Raw genomic sequence first — 18,504 nt, 5'->3', positions numbered from 1 at the left:
CCTAGAGTTGCCCCATTCCCCACACAGGGGTGAGTCCTTCCCTTGTGAGGGCCAGTGGTAAAGCCAGCACCCAGCCCAGAGGAGGAGTGACCCTGAGGGGCGCAGAAGGGAGGGCCCCCTGTTGGGTTGGGGAAGAACCCCAGGACCTGACTCCTGAGAGCAGCCCCACAAGAACAGAGTTAACAGGCCCCATGCTTCTCTGGTGTAGGGGGCACCAATGAAGGACCAGTGACTTTCCTCTACGTGGCAGGAGACAGGGTCGGCCCCAGGACACAGATGAGTAGAAAGGACAAAATGACAACACACAGTAGCACAGAGTGTGGAGCTGCCCTCTTTTTTGTTGGGCATAGAACTAACTCATTCCTAAGTTGAGTGCAAAATGTGATCAGCACAAGGACTGTTTTTAAATAATATTTTCAAAGAAAAGGCACACGCAGGTGGCTGAGCCAGTGGGCACCCTGGGGCTGTGGTCACAGGGTAGCAGCTGTTCATGGCCAGTGTCTGGCCTCCTCAGATGCACCACTCTGGAGATGCAACCCTAAGAGGCCCCTGCTCCTCCTGGGAGGGGTGCCCCCTGCCCTCTGAAGGCTAATCCGATGCAGGGGGCCAAAGCCCAGAAGCATAGACAGCCAGACATGCCACCTATATGTGAGCTTGCTGTGGCTGCTCTAATGAGTTAACTGCAAAGCTAGTGACTTAAGAGGTCACAGATTCCCTCTCTTGTGGTTCTGGAGGTCAGGCATCTAAAAGAGGTCCACGGGGCTGTGTGGTGTCCAGAAGCTCCGGGGCAGGGGGTTAGGGATCTGTTGCCTTGATTCTTCTAGCTTCTCAGCTGCCCCATGTTCCTCCGCAGCCTCTGCTCCTGTTGCTGCCTCTTCCTCTTACGTGACCTGCTCCCTACCTCTTACGAGGACCCTCATCCTGACAAGGGCCGACTGGATGGTACAGCAGCACAGCAGGGTGGCTGACATTGTGGGGTGGGGTGGGCAATCACTGCTGGCACTTCTCAGGGCCAGCTGGTGAAGCTTAAAGACCTGAACTAACTTTTGTACGTCGCTTGCTCTATTGCCAGTTTTTTCTTTTTAAGATGAGATGTTAAAATGCCAAGGCAGCTGTTAATGAAAGTAAAAGTGGAACATACTTTCTGTGGATATCATGGTTTGGGAAGCCCTGGCAGGAAAACCTAACGCTGGAGTTGTTTGTAAAAGAGCCATCTTCCCAGACTATTTGGGTGGGAAGTGAGGAATCTTCTAGAAAATGCTTTGGGCTGTGTTATGTAAGAAACACCAAAGTTATTTCACTACCTCCATGCTTTGCTGAAGAAAGCTCGCTGCTCTTTTTGGAACTTAAACACTGAGCCGTTCTTAACATTTGAAATGCTTGGCAACCCCTCAGCTGTGATAAGAGCAATTTTTTATTATTCTGTTTTCTAAATCCCTGCAAGCTGTGCGGTCTGCCCTGGGAGAGACTTCTTGCTGCTGGGGGGTCTGGTGAGGCACCTGCTGGCCCTCCTGGGCTGGACCCCTCCAGGCAGCTCAACAGGGATTCAGAAACAGAGAGGAGCTGTGGTTCTTGAGTGTGCTTCATGCCTCACTTGGAGGGGCATACACGTTACCTTTTCTGGTGCCACAGGAACTCATCCCGTTTCCAAATCTGGAATGCACCCGTGCCACGGGGTTACTCCATGGTGGAGCTAGAGGGCAAGTGGACAATTGGGTCCAGGGCCAGAGCTCTGAGCCCCTCGCTCTGGCGCCTGCTCACTACCAGGCTTGAACAACACGGACATCCACCACTGGGGCACAGGCATCACCTTGGCGGGGATAAGCTTGTACCCTTGCCAATCAAGTGCAGCGCCATTCACCTTTGACACTTAACGCAGCTGTTGCAGTGGTAGCTGGCCCACACAGCTGTGTATAGAACTCTCCTGGCTTTCTCAAGCCTCTTGAAAACATCGCTATGGGTTCTTGCTAGGGGAGTCCAGCCCCAAGGAAGGCGCTGCTCTTTTGGTGTCTCTGTCATCAGCCTTGGCCCAAAGGCCCTTTTGCCAGAGTCCGAGGCAGGCAACTTGCCCCCCGCCCCACCTCCAGCTGCACCCTCAGTCCCATCAGATTTCCCAGGGGTGGGGACCCACCTGTGCCGTCCCCCACAACAGTTGCTGGCCACCCATGGCTATTTGCATCATAATTAAAGGTAAGCAAAATGGAAACTACTGCTCCTCCATGCCACTCACCACATTTCAGGTGCTCAGGAGCCACGTGTGGCTGGTAGCTGCTGTATAAGATGGCCCAGAGAGGGCATTTTCACTATCACTGAAGTCTGTTGGACAGCCCTAATCTCTGGGCTGTCTGGACTCCATCCCCAGTGTCTGATGCTTTAGCAGGGATTTCTGTAGACCCCTAGATGTCACATGGATGCTCAGCACAAAGCATGGTGCCTCAGCACCCCCCTCAGCAGGGTCCCACTGCCACCCAGGTTTCCACAGAGTGGGGTGCGGAACTTTCCCTGCGAGGCAGCCTGTGCTCCCAGGGTACCACCAGCATGCCATCCACAGGGGTACCCCGCTCAGACCTCAGGGGGCCCAGTTGAGGTTCACTAGATAGGGCCAGCTTCTCAGCTTCTTGGTGGTATTCAGGGGCTTTTTTTCTGGAATTCACAAGAGGAATTTGATACCAGCTCCAACTCTCAAATTCGGTTATATATATTGATGGTTGGAACCACTTGAGAAGAGACTGAACTTAAAAACATTAAAAAGTTGTGTCCCTTCATTTTTGTTGGATACTTTGTGGCAAAATAACTGCAAGTATTGACTTTCTGGGCCATTGATGGAATGGATTTCCACTTGCTGCCATCCACCACCTTTACCCCCCAGAAACCCACCAGGTCTGCGACCATGTGGCTGCCAGGACCCTGGCTCAGTTTCCTTTGGGATCCGTTCATTTTTATTTGGAGCTTCATTAGATTTCTAGATTCTTTGTATTGTCATAGAATCTCTGCTTGAAACATGGAAATGTCACATTAAGTGGTAGAAATGTACAATAAAACCATTTAAAAGTAATATTCTCTTTATAAAGCTTTATAAAGTATCGAGCTCCCGATTGTGTAGTTACTAGTGATTTAGAGTCAGTAGCATCCCCGAAAACCTGGACCACATTAAAATCAGCCAGAGTCGCATCTATCTAGGTAGTTGAAATTATTTTCTATGGTAGCTGTAACAGTTTACCAAAAACAATGGCAGAAACAACACAGATCTGCTGTCTCCCCAGTTCTGGAGGTCAGAAGTCTGACCCGGGTCTCACTGGCTAAAGTCAGGGTGCTGTTCCTTCTGGACACTCTAGGAGAGAATCCACTTGTTGCTTGTTCCACCTTCTAGAGGCCCCCTGCCTTCCTTGGTTTGTGGCCCCTCCTCCATCTCCAAAGTCTGCAGGATAGCATCTCCCTGACCCTGCTTCTGTTGTCATGTCTACCTGAGCCTCTGCTCTGGCCTCCTCATCCACTTGGGAGGATTCTTGTGATGACATTGGGCTCACCTGGATAATCCAGGCTGGTCGCCCCACCTCACAGTCCTCCACCGAAGCACATTTAAAAAGGTCACATAATTCACAGGTTTGAGGGATCAGGACGTGGACATCTTTGGGGGCTCTTGGTCCCCCTGCCATCATAGTCCATTAATGCCACGTGACACAGAGGCAGGTAAGGTTCCAGACCATTTCTAAGCTCTGCCTTTCCCCCGCCCCGTGTCTTATCCAATAAGCTCTGTAGACAGGCCTGTGGCAGAGAGCACAGGAGGGCAAGAACCCCTCCCTGGGGGGTTTCAGAGCAGCGTGAGAGGAAGTGCCCCTCAGTCTGTCCCAGGCCCTCAGCTGTAGATACCTGGCATGTCCGAGGCTTGGGAGCTGTCAGAGAGGCAGCAGAGGTGGTGAGCTTCCTGGCAGCTCTTGGCCTCTTACAGAGAGCTGGCGCTGGGGTCCTGAGTCTCGGCCTCTCAGAACATGCTCTCAGTCCCCTTCCCATGCAGGGACCGTGACTGCTGTGGTCACATCTCAGCGTCAGAGCTGGCAAGTTGCTGATCTCCTGGGACCCAGAGAGCAAGGGCAGGGTTTTTTTTTTTAAGATTTTATGTATTCATGAGAGACACAGAGAAAGAGGGAGAAGCAGACTCCCTGGGGGAGGCTGATGCAGGACTTGATCCCAGGACCTCAGGATCACAACCTGAGCCAAGGCAGATGCCCAACCACTGAGCCACCCAGGCCTCCCCTTAAATGGCAGGTTTTTTTAATGCTTCACTACCCTGTGTTCTTCACAAGCTGAAAACAGAAAATCTCCCTTGCTAATGCAGTAGCCTGTTTTAGTCATATAGATAGTCTTAGAAGCAGCTTCTTGGCCTGTGTATACATGCCCCCTCCAGAAGAAAAATGTGATTTGTTTTAGACGTTGCTTCTTATTCCGTACCAGTGCGATTTCTCCACCCAAAGACTCAGAGTATTAAGTGGGCACACTCTGCCCTTGGACTTAAGGTGGCATTTCCTGGAGGGCTGTTAAGCAGAAGAGTACCCAGACCCTACCAGAAATTTCTATCCTGGGCTTACATCCACGTGACATAATTAATGTGGGCAAGTGACCTCCAGCTGACCACGTTGGCAGGCTCAGCGGTTCCTCACAATCTCCCTGAGAGACAGCTGCCCCTGTGTCTGTTTGCAGATGAGGAAGCCAAGGCACTGACTGTGTAGTTCCCGGCTGGCCACCTGCCTGGTGTACCCCAGAGCCTGGATTCCAGGGTCCTCCCCAGGGCCATCTCAGGGCTGCTCCAGGCCTCAGAGAGCCTACCTTTCTTTCACGGAGATGCTCAGTAGGGAATGGCTGGCTGTTCCCACTTCGGCAGCTCAGAGAACTGGGTGCCCTCTCCTGGCCTCCCTTCCCCAGGGCTGGGAGGTGGCCTAACACTGTGAGCCTATCCTGGGTGGGCTCATGGCTCCAAGCACCAATGATAGCAACTGTTTTCCCCCTTTAGCTGATCACACCCGGTCTTTTAAACAAGCCATTCTTTGGGTGGATTTGGACATGTAACCTAGTGGAAATGTCCCCAGGCAGTGTTTCAGTGACCGCTCAGCCAACACTGTCCCCCACAGAGAGCCTTGAAGCACGTGGCTACTGTGCCCAGCGTGTCCTGATCCCCCGTCTGCAGCTCCTTGGGCAAACAGAAGTGAACAAGAACACAAGCCGGCCACTGATTGGCATCCTTCCGTGTGTCAGGTGGTCTCCCAGCATTTCAGGCTGGGTTCGGAGTTGGCCTGGCAACCCTTTCTGTGATCCTGTGGTCCTGCTCCTGTACCTGGGATGGAATGAGCCAGAACTCATGGGAAAGATCTCCATGAGATCTCTGAGCATCCTGATTCTGGCTTTGTGTCCAAGCCCTATGTTCCCCAGTGAACCACGGTGACATGGTGGCTCTTCAGCATCACCCAGCCTGTATGGTAAAGGGGCCTGCAAGCACCTGGTTCAAGCTCTGATCCAGTGAGAAATCACTGCAGGAGCCTCGAGGAAGGGCAGGAAGAGAAGCCAGCCCAGACTGAGCTTCAGAGCAGGTTCTGTCCACCAGTACCCTGCACATGATGGCCTCTGTCCTCACCACCTTCCAGGCTGTGAGCACCTGCCCCCACTGACCTGTGGCCTTGTGAGATAGGAGTGGCAGTCACTGGAGGTGAGCAGGTTGAGCCTGGATGCTGTGTGTTCTTTTAAAAGGCATGTAGACCCTGGCTGAATATGGTCGGTTGTACTCTAGGCTGGTCCACGGACATGTCTGTGGTGCCTCATTCATGCCAGGTTCACTCAGACACAGGCTGTGACCATGCTTCCAAATGAGTGCACCTAAGGGGTCATTCAAAACATAGCCTTCAACTTGGGGACACGGAGCACTTCAGGGATGTCCTAACCCCCCGAAACCATACACAGAATTGATCTGTTACATTTCTCTCAGCAGAGTACCCATGGCAATCACAGGTTCTCAGAGGGTAGAGGGGACTCGATTATTGAAAGAACGTAAGGAGGGCAGCTCGGATGGCTCAGTGGTTTAGCGCCGCCTTCAGCCCAGGGTGTGATCCTGGAGCCCCGGGATCAAGTCCCACGTCGGGCTCCCTGCATGGAGCCTGCTTCTCCCTCTGCCTGTGTCTCTGCCTCTCTCCCTTTGTGTCTCTCCTGAATAAATAAATAAAATCTTAAGAAAGAAAGAAAGAAAAGAAAAGAAAGAAAAGAAAAGAAAAAAGAAAAGAAAAAACAGAGAGATGCATTTGTACCTTTCCCATTCTGTTCTGGGTACAAGGAGCCACTGCATCCTGGCTGCTGACCCTTCTGTGATTTGGGCAGGGCCTAGTAAGCTTATGAGTGGTGTGTCCCTGTTGGTCACGGAGGCAGCTCCCTCCAGAAGAGTGGCAGGACTTGCCCACTGACCCTTGACCCTTGAGCCGAGCACCAGGTGTGTGCTGAGTGCTTTGTTCATGACCCTACCCTTATAGCTCACATAATGGCACTTGTCACTGATCTTCCTTCCTTCCCTCCCGGAAATGGCTGTTCAGGACATGAAGCACTCCCTGTAAGTATGACACTGGATGTGGCATGGAACATTCTGGTACTTGATAACCTGAAATAACTGCTTCTAGCCTGCCCACACACTCACCCCTAACTCACCAAACTGTCTTGACTTGTCCGTCTTCCCGGGTCTTTAAATGTGTCTTGTAGCACTTGACTCCTTGGAGCTAGGACCTCGGGGTTCCCAGGGTTGTTGAAAGGTCCCCACAGCCAGCAGTGGTTCCAGGGAGTGGAGGCTGGGTGAGCTGTTCTCCTAACACCTTGCTAGGGGTGCAACCAGATATCAGCCCTTCCTCTATAAATCCCTGAGGATCAGTGCTGCCCTGTGGTCCAGAACCATACCATTGGTGATGATAATGATTGCGCTGAGTGCCTTCTGCCTTGGGGCACAAGGTTAGCACCTCATTCATCTCGTGTCTTCCTTGTAGTTAGCCTGTGAGGCAAGGCATGTCTGTTTATAGGGAAAAACAGGGCTCCGTGAGGTGAAGGGAGCAAGGCTGGATGGTAGGCAAGAGCCCACGTACAGGAGGGTGGGGGCAGAGGAGCCACACTAGGTTGGGAAGTAGCTGCCAGGGTGGATAGTCATGGCCCAGAGGGCACTGGGGATACAGGGAGGTTGGGGTTGAGGTTGAGAGGGAGCGGGTCGCCTGGAATGGTGTTACAGGAACGTAGGACTTTGGACTTCATCATAATCAACAAAGGAAACCACATTGGTCCAGGCGGGAGGTGAGCACCTGGGGACCCTAACCTACGACAGGGCCGTGGGTATGTTGTGGGAAGGTAGTGTCCGTGGCTCCAAGGAGAGCTCTGTCCCATGAGCCAGCCTGATGAGAGGAGAGCCTAGACATAAGTGTAGGAGGATGTAGGCTGAAGTGCACACAGCGGCTCATGGGGGATGTCAGGTGAGGGCTGGCCTTCCCAGGCACCCAAGGCTGCCATCACACTGGCATCAGGAACAGTAGCCTGGATGCTGGGAAGGTACTAGGAAGATAGAAGGAGGTTCTTGAGTGGCGCTTAGACAAACATGGGGCAGCTGTGTGGCACAAGTAAGGCCATGGTGTGGACAGTGTGGGTTGGCTTGGCCTCAGCGTTACTTTTGAGGAACAGAACCAGCTCACCCTGCAGTCACCCAAAAGTAGGTTGGAGGCCAGGTTGCCAGGTGACGGCCACCACTCTGAATGTTCACAGAAATGTTGAGAGTAAACGCCTGCTCCCAAGGAAGGTAAACATTCAAGGGCTACTAACGAGGCACTGTGAGAGCTCATCGTTTTGATGTCCTTGTAGTTGTAGACGCTGCCTAACCAGGTGTCCTCTAACGCCCTCAGTGACCCTGCCATCCGTGCCCTCCCCTGCCCCCGGCTCCTCCATCTGCGCCCTCGGCTAACCCCCTGTGTGTGCTCTGCAGGCTGTGTCATTACCATCTCTGGGCGCATGACTTTCACAAGCAATAAATCCATGGAGATCGAGGTCTTGGTGGATGCCGACCCCGTGGTGGACAACTCACAGAAGCGCTACCGGGCTGCCAGTGCTTTCTTCACCTATGTGTCCCTGAGCCAGGAGGGCAAGTCACTGCCTGTGCCCCAACTCGTGGTGAGTGACCACCTGCCCTGCTGGGGGTGCCCAGTCAGCACGCATAGTGCTTCCAGGGAAGACTGAGTCCTATGAGCACATTCTGGGGAGGAGGGCCCTGGCCTGGTGGCTCCCTGGCCCAGTGACCTTGGCTGCACGGCCCCTGTAGACTGTCAGGTCAGACCAGGCAGACAGGACAAGAAACCTCTTCACCAGCTCCTTGCTCTGGGGGTTCCCTCTGGAGAGTTAGTACAGAGCCCAGGGGTTCCCAATACTATGTATGAAAGGGGCTAATGGGCAGCCCCGGTGGCGCAGTGGTTTAGCGCCGCCTGCAGCCCAGGGTGTGATCCTGGGGACCCGGGATCGAGTCCCACATTGGGCTCCCTGCATGGTGCCTGCTTCTCCCTCTGCCTGTGTCTCTGCCTCTCTCTCTCTAGCTGTGTCTCTATGAATAAATAAATAAAATATTAAAAAAAAAAAAAAAGAAAAAGAAAGAAAGGGGCTAAGGACTTTCCCAAGAGACAGTTTCTCAAGGAGTCTTGGCCTGAGTGTCCTGCTTGATGGGGACCAGGCCAGACCCCTACATCACAGGGCTGGACCTGGGAGTCTCATGGCCCTTCCCTGCCCCGGCCACCTGCCCAGGCTCTGACCTGGGCCTGCAGAGAGAGGTGGCAGGTGTCTGTCCACACAGCCCCCCATGTGGGCTGCTGCCACTGCAATCCTGAAGGGTCTTGCAGCTGGAATCCCAACAAATTGACGAGTGCTGGCCATGGGGCACTTGAGAGTCAGGGAGCCGAGGTTCAAGGTGGGGAATGGGGAAGGTGGTGGGTGGGTGGTGAGGATGCTCGGCTGGGAGGTGCTCGGGAACTGTGTATTGAGGGAATGAATGGACAAATGCATGCACGTGCTTCCCGATCTCTCAAGGCCAATGATGGTTTTACCATAAGCCTCACACATCATTTACCAGCGCGGTCACAGTAGGGGTCCCACCTGGAGCACCTGCCAACGAACCTGCTGCCCACTCCTCAAAGCCAGCACCGCCCCAGCCCTGGGGAGTGGGGCACCGAACCCGCTGCCCACTCCTCAAAGCCAATACCGCCCCAGCCCTGGGGAGTGGGGCCCTGCTGCTGGCTTCGCTGTCAGCCTGCAAGGACCTCTCAGACCAGCAAGACTCAGGCACTTGTGGAGGGTCCTCCATCCAGTCCTGAGTGTGGGTCCAGCGCACAACTGCGCTGCTTGGGCTGCCCCTTATTTCTCCTTGAGCCACACTGCACATCTGTTGCTAGAGGCCACTCCTCTGGGGCCATGGTCGGAGCTTCCTGCCTCTGTGGGGTGAGGGTGAGGGGGCAGAGTGGCCTGGGCAGGGTGGGTTCTCTTGAGCACCTGGCACTTTTGTGGCCCCAGCCAATGAAAACCTTTGTAACAGACACACTGTAACTAAGACCTCATTTCTCACGCCAGCTGGGAACAAGGCTCTCCCATTCTGCTTTCTCCACATGCTGAGGACAACCCTGTGGCTGGTGGCCTGCCTGAGGCCCCCCGAGACCCTGTTTGTGTGTAGGGGGTGTTAGCACACAGGCCACCATGGTAGTGAGACCCGTGGTGTGGCTGTGGGGCCTCCCCTGCAGCCTGTCTCCACCTGCCCTTTGCCAGCTCTGCCTCTCTCCCATAGAGTCTCCACATGCACCTCAAACATGATTTATCCTGAACTGAACTCGTTATCTTTCCCCCAAAAAACCCCACTGGTCCTCACGGGTTTCCTCTCTCAGTGAGTCTGAGAATGTGCCTGGTTCCTCTGTCCTCTCTCTTGCTTACCCCACCATACCCACTGTCTCTAGGCTGCATCCATGGCTGGATCCCTGCTCAGCCCTGAGTTGTCCTGCCTCCTCCATTCCTGCTGCCCTTGCTCCGACCCTACACTGGAGCCAAGGGAGTTTGTTAAAATCAGATTTTCTCCCTCTCCTGCCTGATCTGCTCAGCAGCCTCTGTGACATCAACACAGTACAGCACAGCAAAGTTGGCTTTTCTGGCCTCGGCCTCCAGACTCATTCCTGCCTCAGGGACTTTGCACATGCTGTTCTCTGCCTGGACACCTTCCCTCAGACCATCATGGAGTCAGCTCTTTCCACTGTTTTTCAGAGAGTTTGTCCTTAGATGGTCTTCCCTGCACACTCAAGATAAAGCCTGACCCCACCACTGCCTGGTGACTCTCTCCTATCCCCATACCATCTCTGGGCACCCAGCACCATCTCAAACCCTCTGGTGCATATGCATTTGTTTTGGATCCAGCCCTGGCCTGGTATGTGACTCCAAGATGCCCACAACAGTGGGGCTCAGGAAAATGCCTGTGGGGGCCTCATGGGCTTGCTCACCTCTCCAGCCATCTTTCTCCACCCCACTGCTCAGTGCCCTGCTGGACAGTTGGCAGCTGCAGGTCCCTAAACACCCCAGGGCCTCCCTCCCCTCACTGTTGCAGGCACGCCCATACTGTCAGGCACACACGTGAGTGTGGGTATCCTGCCACCTGCTTCTGGTCAGGGCCCCAGGAGTTCTAATGGTGTGGTCCCTGGCTCGTATTTGGTGCACCTGTTTCTGCATCTGTACTGGGGGGACAGCCCTAGTGCGCACCACAAAGGATGGAGGAGGATTCTGGGAGCTTCACACTTGTCTGCTGCTGTTCATTATGCTCTGCTGGAACTGCTGCCCTCCTGGGGGGAGCAGGTAGGGACACTGGACTGCTGCGTTAGATGCTCCTGAGGGTCACAAGGGAAGAAGCAGGAGGTTGGGGATCGGCATCCCCTGAGACAGTTGTCGCTACCTGAGTAGGTCCCTTCCAAGGAGGGCCTTGTGGACAGGGCTGCATTGCAGCAGGGCCTGGTGCTGGGGCAGGGGAGCTGTTTCCCAGAGGCTATCCAGGTAAAAGGAACCAGGGACTTGAGCCCTGGGGGCCAGAGGTGGCCACTCATAGGAGGGGGAAGGGGACAGGAAGACACCTGAGGCCACCCAGCTGATCCTTGCTAGGCCCAGCCCCGGGACCCAGCCTTCTGACCACTTGGGCTCTTTCCTCTCCTGTCAGCTGAGTGGGTACAGAAGCCTACAGGGCTCCCCAAATGGGTATGAATAAGAACAGTCAAGGAGTCAAACCATCTTCATTTTGCAGAGGCCCATTCTGAGTAAACATGAATTGACAGGGTTTTCTGGCAAGGTCCAAAGTGCTAACCATTACTGACTTGTAAGGCTCACCCCCAAGAGCTCAGCAGCTGCTGTGGGCTTGTTTGAAGGGGCCATGGCTGCCTCTGCAGCCCCCACCTTACATGCACCCCAGAACTCAGCCCACTGGGTAGACCAGTGCTGTGGCTGAGAGGGGTCCAGTCTCCTGTGGAGAGTACCTGCGGTCAGGGAGCCCTTTGTGGGGGTACTATGACCTTCACAGACACAGGAAGCAGTCCTGGGTCTGGGCCAGTCTATAGATCCAGCAAGCTGTCTGTGCCCTTTCTAGAGACCCATGACATTGGACAGGGGGATGTCAGTCCTAGGTGAGGGCCAGCCCAGAGAAAGAGGTACTGGTGCCTAGCAGGGCTGCAGAAGGATGGTAGGAAAAGACAACTGCTTGAATGACGGGGACAGTGACCAAATCCCTGGGTTTAAGGGGCCAGGGGTTAGCGATGTCCTCATGCTGATCCTGGATGTTACTGCTTGCTAATTAAAGATGGTCTTTGATTCTTCACGAAGGTGTCCTGGGGCCCAGCCTCTGGCAGGGAGGGCTGGTGACACCCCAAGAGGGGTTTTCAGCTCCAGCCTGTCCCTGGCACTCGAGGACCACCATCTGAGCAGCGTCTGTCTCCCAAAGCCCATGTGCTCCCCACAGCCAATGTGTGTGCCCATGGGGGGCACTCAGCCCTCCTCCCCTCCTCGCCACCCCCACCCCCTGCTGTCAGCAATTCTTCTACCTCCCGTCTATTTTTAGCTTCCATCCCCAGGGCCCAGCTGACACGGAAGACAGCGTTGCTGTTTGGGGTTTTTCTTGATGAATATTTTATGTTAGGGAGGCTGCACCGAGTTCAGCAGCTGCCGGCACTTCCCAGGCTAATCATTAAAGAGGCAAATGCAGAGCATGGAGCCAGGCTGCTGGTCTGGACACCAAGTCCAGGGCCCCTTGCTGCCCTGCCTCCCTCTGAAGGCCTCTCTCTGGCTATGACCTCTGACCTTGGGGGTAGAGGACACGCCCCAGATTTCACTGAGCGGGGCTGGAGAGGGGCCTGTGCAGAGAGATGGAGGAAGCCACTTGGGGACCTGGCATCGAGTTGGTCCCAACACCTATGGGTGATTTTTTTCCAGACCTTTTTAGTTTCCAGAAACGTGAGGATCACCAGGAAAGGCTGAGGCACAGTGGACCAGGGCCTAGACCCAGCAGCCTCAGCCACTGAATGACAAGAAAGTATTTTCTAGGTTAAAACGGGAGGTGGTGAGGAAATCGGGTGGCCATCCCTCTGTCCTTTTAGAGCAAGGCTTACCCCAGCCGGTGAGCTCTACCCAGAGTACAGTGAGAACGCGTGCTCGGAGGGCACCCACCCCACTGGCCCCTTCCTGCCTGGGAAGACATGTCAGCAGCCTGGATGCTCACTGTACTAGAATGACTTCCAGTTACTCTCTGACTTCAGAAATTCAGATGCACTGTAGTGCAGCAGCTCAACCCTGTTCCTGGAAGGGTATGAGCAGCCACGGTACCAAGGGAAGCTGTACTCGCTGCTTCCTTGCACAGGGGTGCGTCAGGGACTGGACTGCTCACCAAGCTTCTCCGCCTAGTGTTCTGTTCTCTCCCTTGGTTCTGGAGGCTTCACAGAGAGTCTGTCTTGTGATGAGATAATGCCAGGGTCCTGAAGCTGCTCCTGTCACCCAAAAGCTTAGTGCTGGGGAATGTCGGTGGCCTAGGAGAATCTCAGCTGTGGATGCCCCACCTGCACGGCCTTCACATGCTCTGCTGAGCCCAGGCTTTTCCTCCGACCATGCCCTCGGAAACTCCACTGTGTCCCTGGCTGCTCCCTAACGTCCCCTTTGCCCAAGTGGCATGTGTTTTGGAGACCACTCAGTTAATATTCACCAGCCTGCTGTCCAAATGGGAGGGCTCATGGCACCAGTGATAAACCTTTTCATGTTAAAATGCTGGTGGTTTCTACTCATGAAATACCAGTCTTGTTGCTTTGTTGGCGTTGTTTTCAAGTCCAGGGAACCCCTTGCTTTTTTAATTTCCTTAGAGCTGGAAACCCAGAGGCGAGCTCTCAGAGGGCAACATTAGGCCTGATTCTGTGTGGTGCCAGAAGGCAGCTGCAGGAGGGGAGGCCCGTGGGGGAGACCTACAGTGGAAAGGCGGGGATCCCAGTACGTCAGGGAGCCCCAGGTTCCGCTGCAGCCACGTTGGACAGTAAATGAGGGGAGAGACCTATGAAGGTTGCTGACCCCCACGGAGGGGTGCGCAGCAGAGCAGGCCTGGTGTGCCCCAGGGTGGAATATGGTGCCACCCACCCCCAGCTTATATGAAAACCTGCTGCCTGGTGGCACCATGCTTTCTCTGCAAGGTGGAGTCCCGTGGCAAAGGCCCTGTGAATCGAGGGACACAGTACTCAAAGTATACTCAGAGGTACAGGTAAGAAACAGGCCCTGGACCCCTCTCTCTGTCCCACCTTGGTGGTAGGAAGGATGCAGAAGGGCCTCCCTGCGTGCTCACACACACACACTCAGGGTGAAGCATGTCAGCACTGCCAGTAGGGGAGGAGCTCCTGCTTCTGGGGGCTTCATCCCCACCTTGGCACGCTGTACACTCCTGCTCATGCCTTTGTCACCCATGTAGGCTCCTTTGAGCCCGTCAGTGGGCTGAGCTCTAGACTTGAGTGGGGACAGATGATGCTTAACTGTGTGTCCTATGAGCAAAACCACTGGTTTTGGATCTTTAACAAAAAGACTACACCAATTTGGAATGAAGGCTCTTTTGTTTTGCTCTTCGGTTGGTTTGCTCATCACTCATTCAGCAGATGTGTCCTGGGCCCTCACTGTGTCCCAGGCACAGTGCTGGCTTCAGACAGACGGCAGGAAAGACAGACTCAACACACAGCACATGCACACACATGGGGCCAAGGACTCAAGTGAGGCCAGGCCCAGCCTCTGCAAATGGCAGTTACGGTCTTTATCACTGTCCAGAGAGGACAGCCGTGTCAGCCCAGGTGTGAGGAGCAAGTGCTGTGACACCCCCCACAATACCTGGGGGAAGCCGGCCAATAGGACCGAGTCCTCTTCACCTTCTCTACCGGAGACTGCCCCCCTCCCCTGCCTTTCCCGTGGCCCCATGCTGCCAGCCTCTCCTAGGGGAGTCCTTGGCTGCACAGCAGAGCAGACATGCTGGAGGCTGAGCCTAGCAGCAGGGTGAGGAGCCCCAATGAGAGTGCTCAAGGTTCTACAGCCATCTCACTGTTAGAGCTGCCAGTGGAGGCCGCCACGATGAGCCCCCTGTGGGTGCCTCAGGCCAGGTGGTGAGAGCTCTGTAACCTGCCTGCCCTCAGGGGTGGCTTCCCAGGTGCCCGGACCCGCCTGCTGAGGTTGTGTCCTTGGGGGGAGCCCCGCGGGCTCTGGGGACAGGACTGTTTGCTAGGCTAGGGGTCCTGGATGCCAAGTTCGTCCTGTGCTGAGTGGCCCCAGTCATCAGAAGACATCCTAATTGCCTGCACAATTGTCCCAAGATCCCTCCTGTCTCCCATTACAAAGACGGGAGAGGGTGCGTGCGTGGTTTCCTAATTAAGAATGTCTGTGTCCCTCCGGCTCGCAGGAAGTTGTTCTGTCACCACGGGAAACCCTCTTCACACCAGACATTCGTTAATTACAAAAAGGACAAGCTATTGATTTTACCAAGGGTGGAACTTAGTCACTCGCCCTCCGTGCCAAGTTCCAAATGTGTGTTCTCGCAGCACAGAAAATGCAAACTGGAAAACATTTGGTCTGCACCGTTAGGCTCTGCGAGCCACAGGCTTCCCTCCCGTGGAAGGGAGCCTGGAAGACAGCATCTGGCAGGAGAGCAGGAGGAGGGAGGGAGAGGACGCAGATCTGAGGCCCCTGCAGCTGGCAGGCGGGAGCCACGGGGCTCCCTGAGCAGAGGGGCAGGGGCATCTTCGAGCCCTGGTCTCTGTGGCCAGCTGTGAAGATGACCCCCAGGGCCACCCACCCCTCTCCCCCACGGGCGGTGCTGTGGGTTGGCAGATAGTAAGGACTCCTGTTCTGCGACATGGCTACCTCATGGGTATGCACATGCATACATGGCGTGATTCCTGCACATGGGCAGCCTTCTGCTGGCACTGCAAGAAATGCCTGGCCATACCACACTCTCGAGTCCCCAATTTATAGGTGGGTGAAGCTTGCCGGGGAGGGCGGGGGCCAAGCCCCTGTGGCCCACCCGTCCACCGTCCCTTCCACCACGTGGGCACCTCCTCATGCCCTGGGATGTGGTGCTCCAAGGTCCGAGCCCCGCCCCAACCCCAGGGTGCCAGTGTGGTGCTCGGGCCATCGAGAGCTATCACCCTATGGTCCCGAGCCCTCTTCCTGCCCACAACTCCAGGCATTTGAAGGCAAATGTGATTTCCCACGGAAGAGCTTTTTCCTTCTCCCCGCCACCCCCAGCCCTCCATTAAAAACAGCAACAGCCAACAACTTATGTATTTATTTACTTTGCCGGATGGAGGGAGATGGGATGCAAGGAGGCAGCAGCTGGGCCGTGGGCGGGGGCCGCGTGCAGGCAACCATCTGTCTGTTCTGTCGGCTTCACACCCGGTGGGGAAGTGGTGGCCTCTCTTCGTCACTTGGCTGGGAAGGCTGTTTGTCAGAACCCACGGCCCAAGGAGGCCGAACATCCTCCAGCCAGCAGGGCAGGGACTGTGCCAGCACAGAGAGCAGAGATGCTGCCCTGCCCACCCCTGTTTGCAGGGTGGCAGCGAGGAACCTCCCTGCCTTTGACTGTCATCCAGGGCAGCCAGGTGAGGGGAGGGGTGCAGCCCTCCTAGGGTGGGTGCTCCATGCCTTGATGTCAACCCAGTACTGCTTCCAGGCTTGGTGGGGGGGTGCTCCAGAGCCCAGAACACGCAGCTCACGAGGCTCATGCCAAGACCAAAAGAGGGATGAGTCCTTGGCGGGCTCCTTCGTCCAAGGCCTTGCGAATGTCTCGGGCTCGCTGCAGCTAGCCAGCTGCCTCCACATCCATCACGAGACGGTGTTAGTTCTGTCTGAGGGCAGATCCCAGCTGCTGAGTTCGCTGTGGAATATTGAACGTTGGTGCTGGGCGCTGGCCTCCCCCTCCACCGAGTGGACGCTAGAATTTACCGTGTTTTGTGCCAGCAACATAGATGGGAATCACCTGCACTTCAGGCTCTGCCCCCAGTCACTCGTTGCCTGAACTAGTGAGAGAAGCATCCAGAGCCTTTGGTGCACACATTTTGGAAGGCTTGATGGCCTGTTGGCCCCTGAGGGGTGAGTAGCTCCACAGCTGGAGCGAGCGGCTGGGACAGAAACACACCTCTGATCGTGATCTCCTGGCAGGCTGGCACCAGAATGAGAGGGTGCCTTCAGTCCAGTGGCTGGTGCCCATGGGCTTGTTCCCTCCCAGATGGAGAAGCACCCAGGGGCTGCACCGCTGCATGTCCAAGTGGGCTCTAGGCTTGTTCTGGGAGGGCAGGCCCTTCCCGTTCACCATGGCAACTTTGGAGGGTCACCATGTCCCCCACTGCCGCTGATGAGCCCACCGATAAGAGCCCATTGGCATGGAATGACCTGGACATCAGCAGCCGTGCCCAGGTTCAAATCAAGGCCCTACCACTAACCAGCTGTCATTTGGGCAAGCCACTCACCCTCTCTCTGCTGCACGTCGTCATCAGTAGAAGGGAAGCAGTAATGACTGGTGCTGCTCGTGGGTTGTTGTGCAGACTCTGATGTGCTGGTGCGGTCCTGGCATGTGTCAGGACTCACTCAGTGCAGGCCGCTCCCCAGAAGCTGTTGCCCAGGGTCCCTGCACCTAGCACAGAGCAGCACACAGGAGGTGCTCGGGACACATGTGGGGAATGAGCGAATCAAGCTTGGCCACTGTAGAGAGAGGGCCAAGTTAAATTGACCGTTTCCTTTGCCCTGCAGCCCCTTGTGTGCCACGATTGGGGAGGGGGACATGGCCATGCTGAAGCTTCTCTGACTCTGTGAACTGTTGAGGAGGCTGTTCACAGCTGGTGGTGCTGAGCTATGATCACATACCGTAGTTCCTCCATTGACCGCATATAATCCAGCGGCTGTTAGTATATTCACAGGGCTGTGCAACGATTGCCATGGTCCATTTTAGAACATTTTCATCCCCCCAAAAGAAACTATGTGCCCCGTAGTCATCAGCCCTCCCCCGGGCCCTGGCACCACTAGCCTGTGTTCTGTGGTTGTGCTTACTCCAAATGTTTGGTATAAATGGACTCATACAAGAGATGGATGGAGAGTTGGGGGGCTTCTTTCTCTCGCTTGTGGGGACAGCTGAAAGGACTTTGGTACCTACCCCCAGCAACCCTATAGGATGGATACCGGTCCATTTTACAGAAAAGGAATATAGGTGAGTCTCTGAGCCTTATGATGGGTAAGCAGCAAAGCCAGAGATAAGCCAGCCCTGCTGCCACCCCCTTCTCCTCCCCCCACCCCACTCCAGCTCCAGAGGGGAGGCTGGGCTGGTTTGGGAGCAGAATGAAGAGGCCATTCCTTGGGCAGCCGGGGTGGCTCAGCGGTTTAGCACTGCCTTCAGCCCAGGGCGTGATCCTGGAGCCCCGGGATCGAGTCCCATGTTGGGCTCCCTGCATGGAGCCTGCTTCTCCCTCTGCCTGTGTCTCTGCCTCTCTCTTGCTCAATGTCTCTCATGAATAAATAAATCTTTAAAAAAAAAAAAAAAAGGCCATTCCAGGAAGGGCCATGCAGTGTGATGGGGGTCCCAAGGCAGGCCAGCCCAATCCAGAAGGCAGGTGGTGCTAGCCAGTGTCTATCTAGGCATCTCCCAGAGCTGTCAAGGGTTTTTTTGCTTATTTTTTTTTTAAGATTTTTATTCTCATGAGAGACACAGAGAGAGAGGCAGACCCATAGGCAGAGGGAGAAGCAGGCTCCTCCCGGGGAGCCCAATATGGGATTTGGTCCCGGGACCCTGGGATCAGGACCTGAGCCAAAGGCAGATGCTCAACCACTGAGCCACCCAGGTGCCCCTTTTTTCTTTTTTTTTTTTTTAAGATTAATTTTATTTACTGAGAGCGTGAGAACATGAGCCGGGAGAAGGTGCAGAGGAAGGAGAAGCAGGCTCCACACTGA

General features: G+C 55.1%; 1 protein-coding gene across 2 annotated transcripts in view; it reads left to right on the top strand.

Moving 5' to 3' along the window:
• ACOT7 (acyl-CoA thioesterase 7) overlaps nt 1-18,504 on the top strand; it is a 102,385-nt gene that overhangs the window by 80,654 nt on the left and 3,227 nt on the right. For both annotated transcript variants that reach the window (XM_025427321.3, XM_025427322.3), the window contains exon 8: nt 7,988-8,172. In XM_025427321.3, coding sequence (XP_025283106.2) covers nt 7,988-8,172 — 185 coding nt within the window. The remainder of the gene's footprint in view (nt 1-7,987; nt 8,173-18,504) is intronic.

Source organism: Canis lupus, chromosome 5 (assembly GCF_003254725.2).
Source record: "Canis lupus dingo isolate Sandy chromosome 5, ASM325472v2, whole genome shotgun sequence".
In the NCBI taxonomy this organism is placed as follows: Eukaryota; Metazoa; Chordata; class Mammalia; order Carnivora; family Canidae; genus Canis; species Canis lupus.
This window is presented reverse-complemented; position numbering and strand designations above follow the sequence as displayed.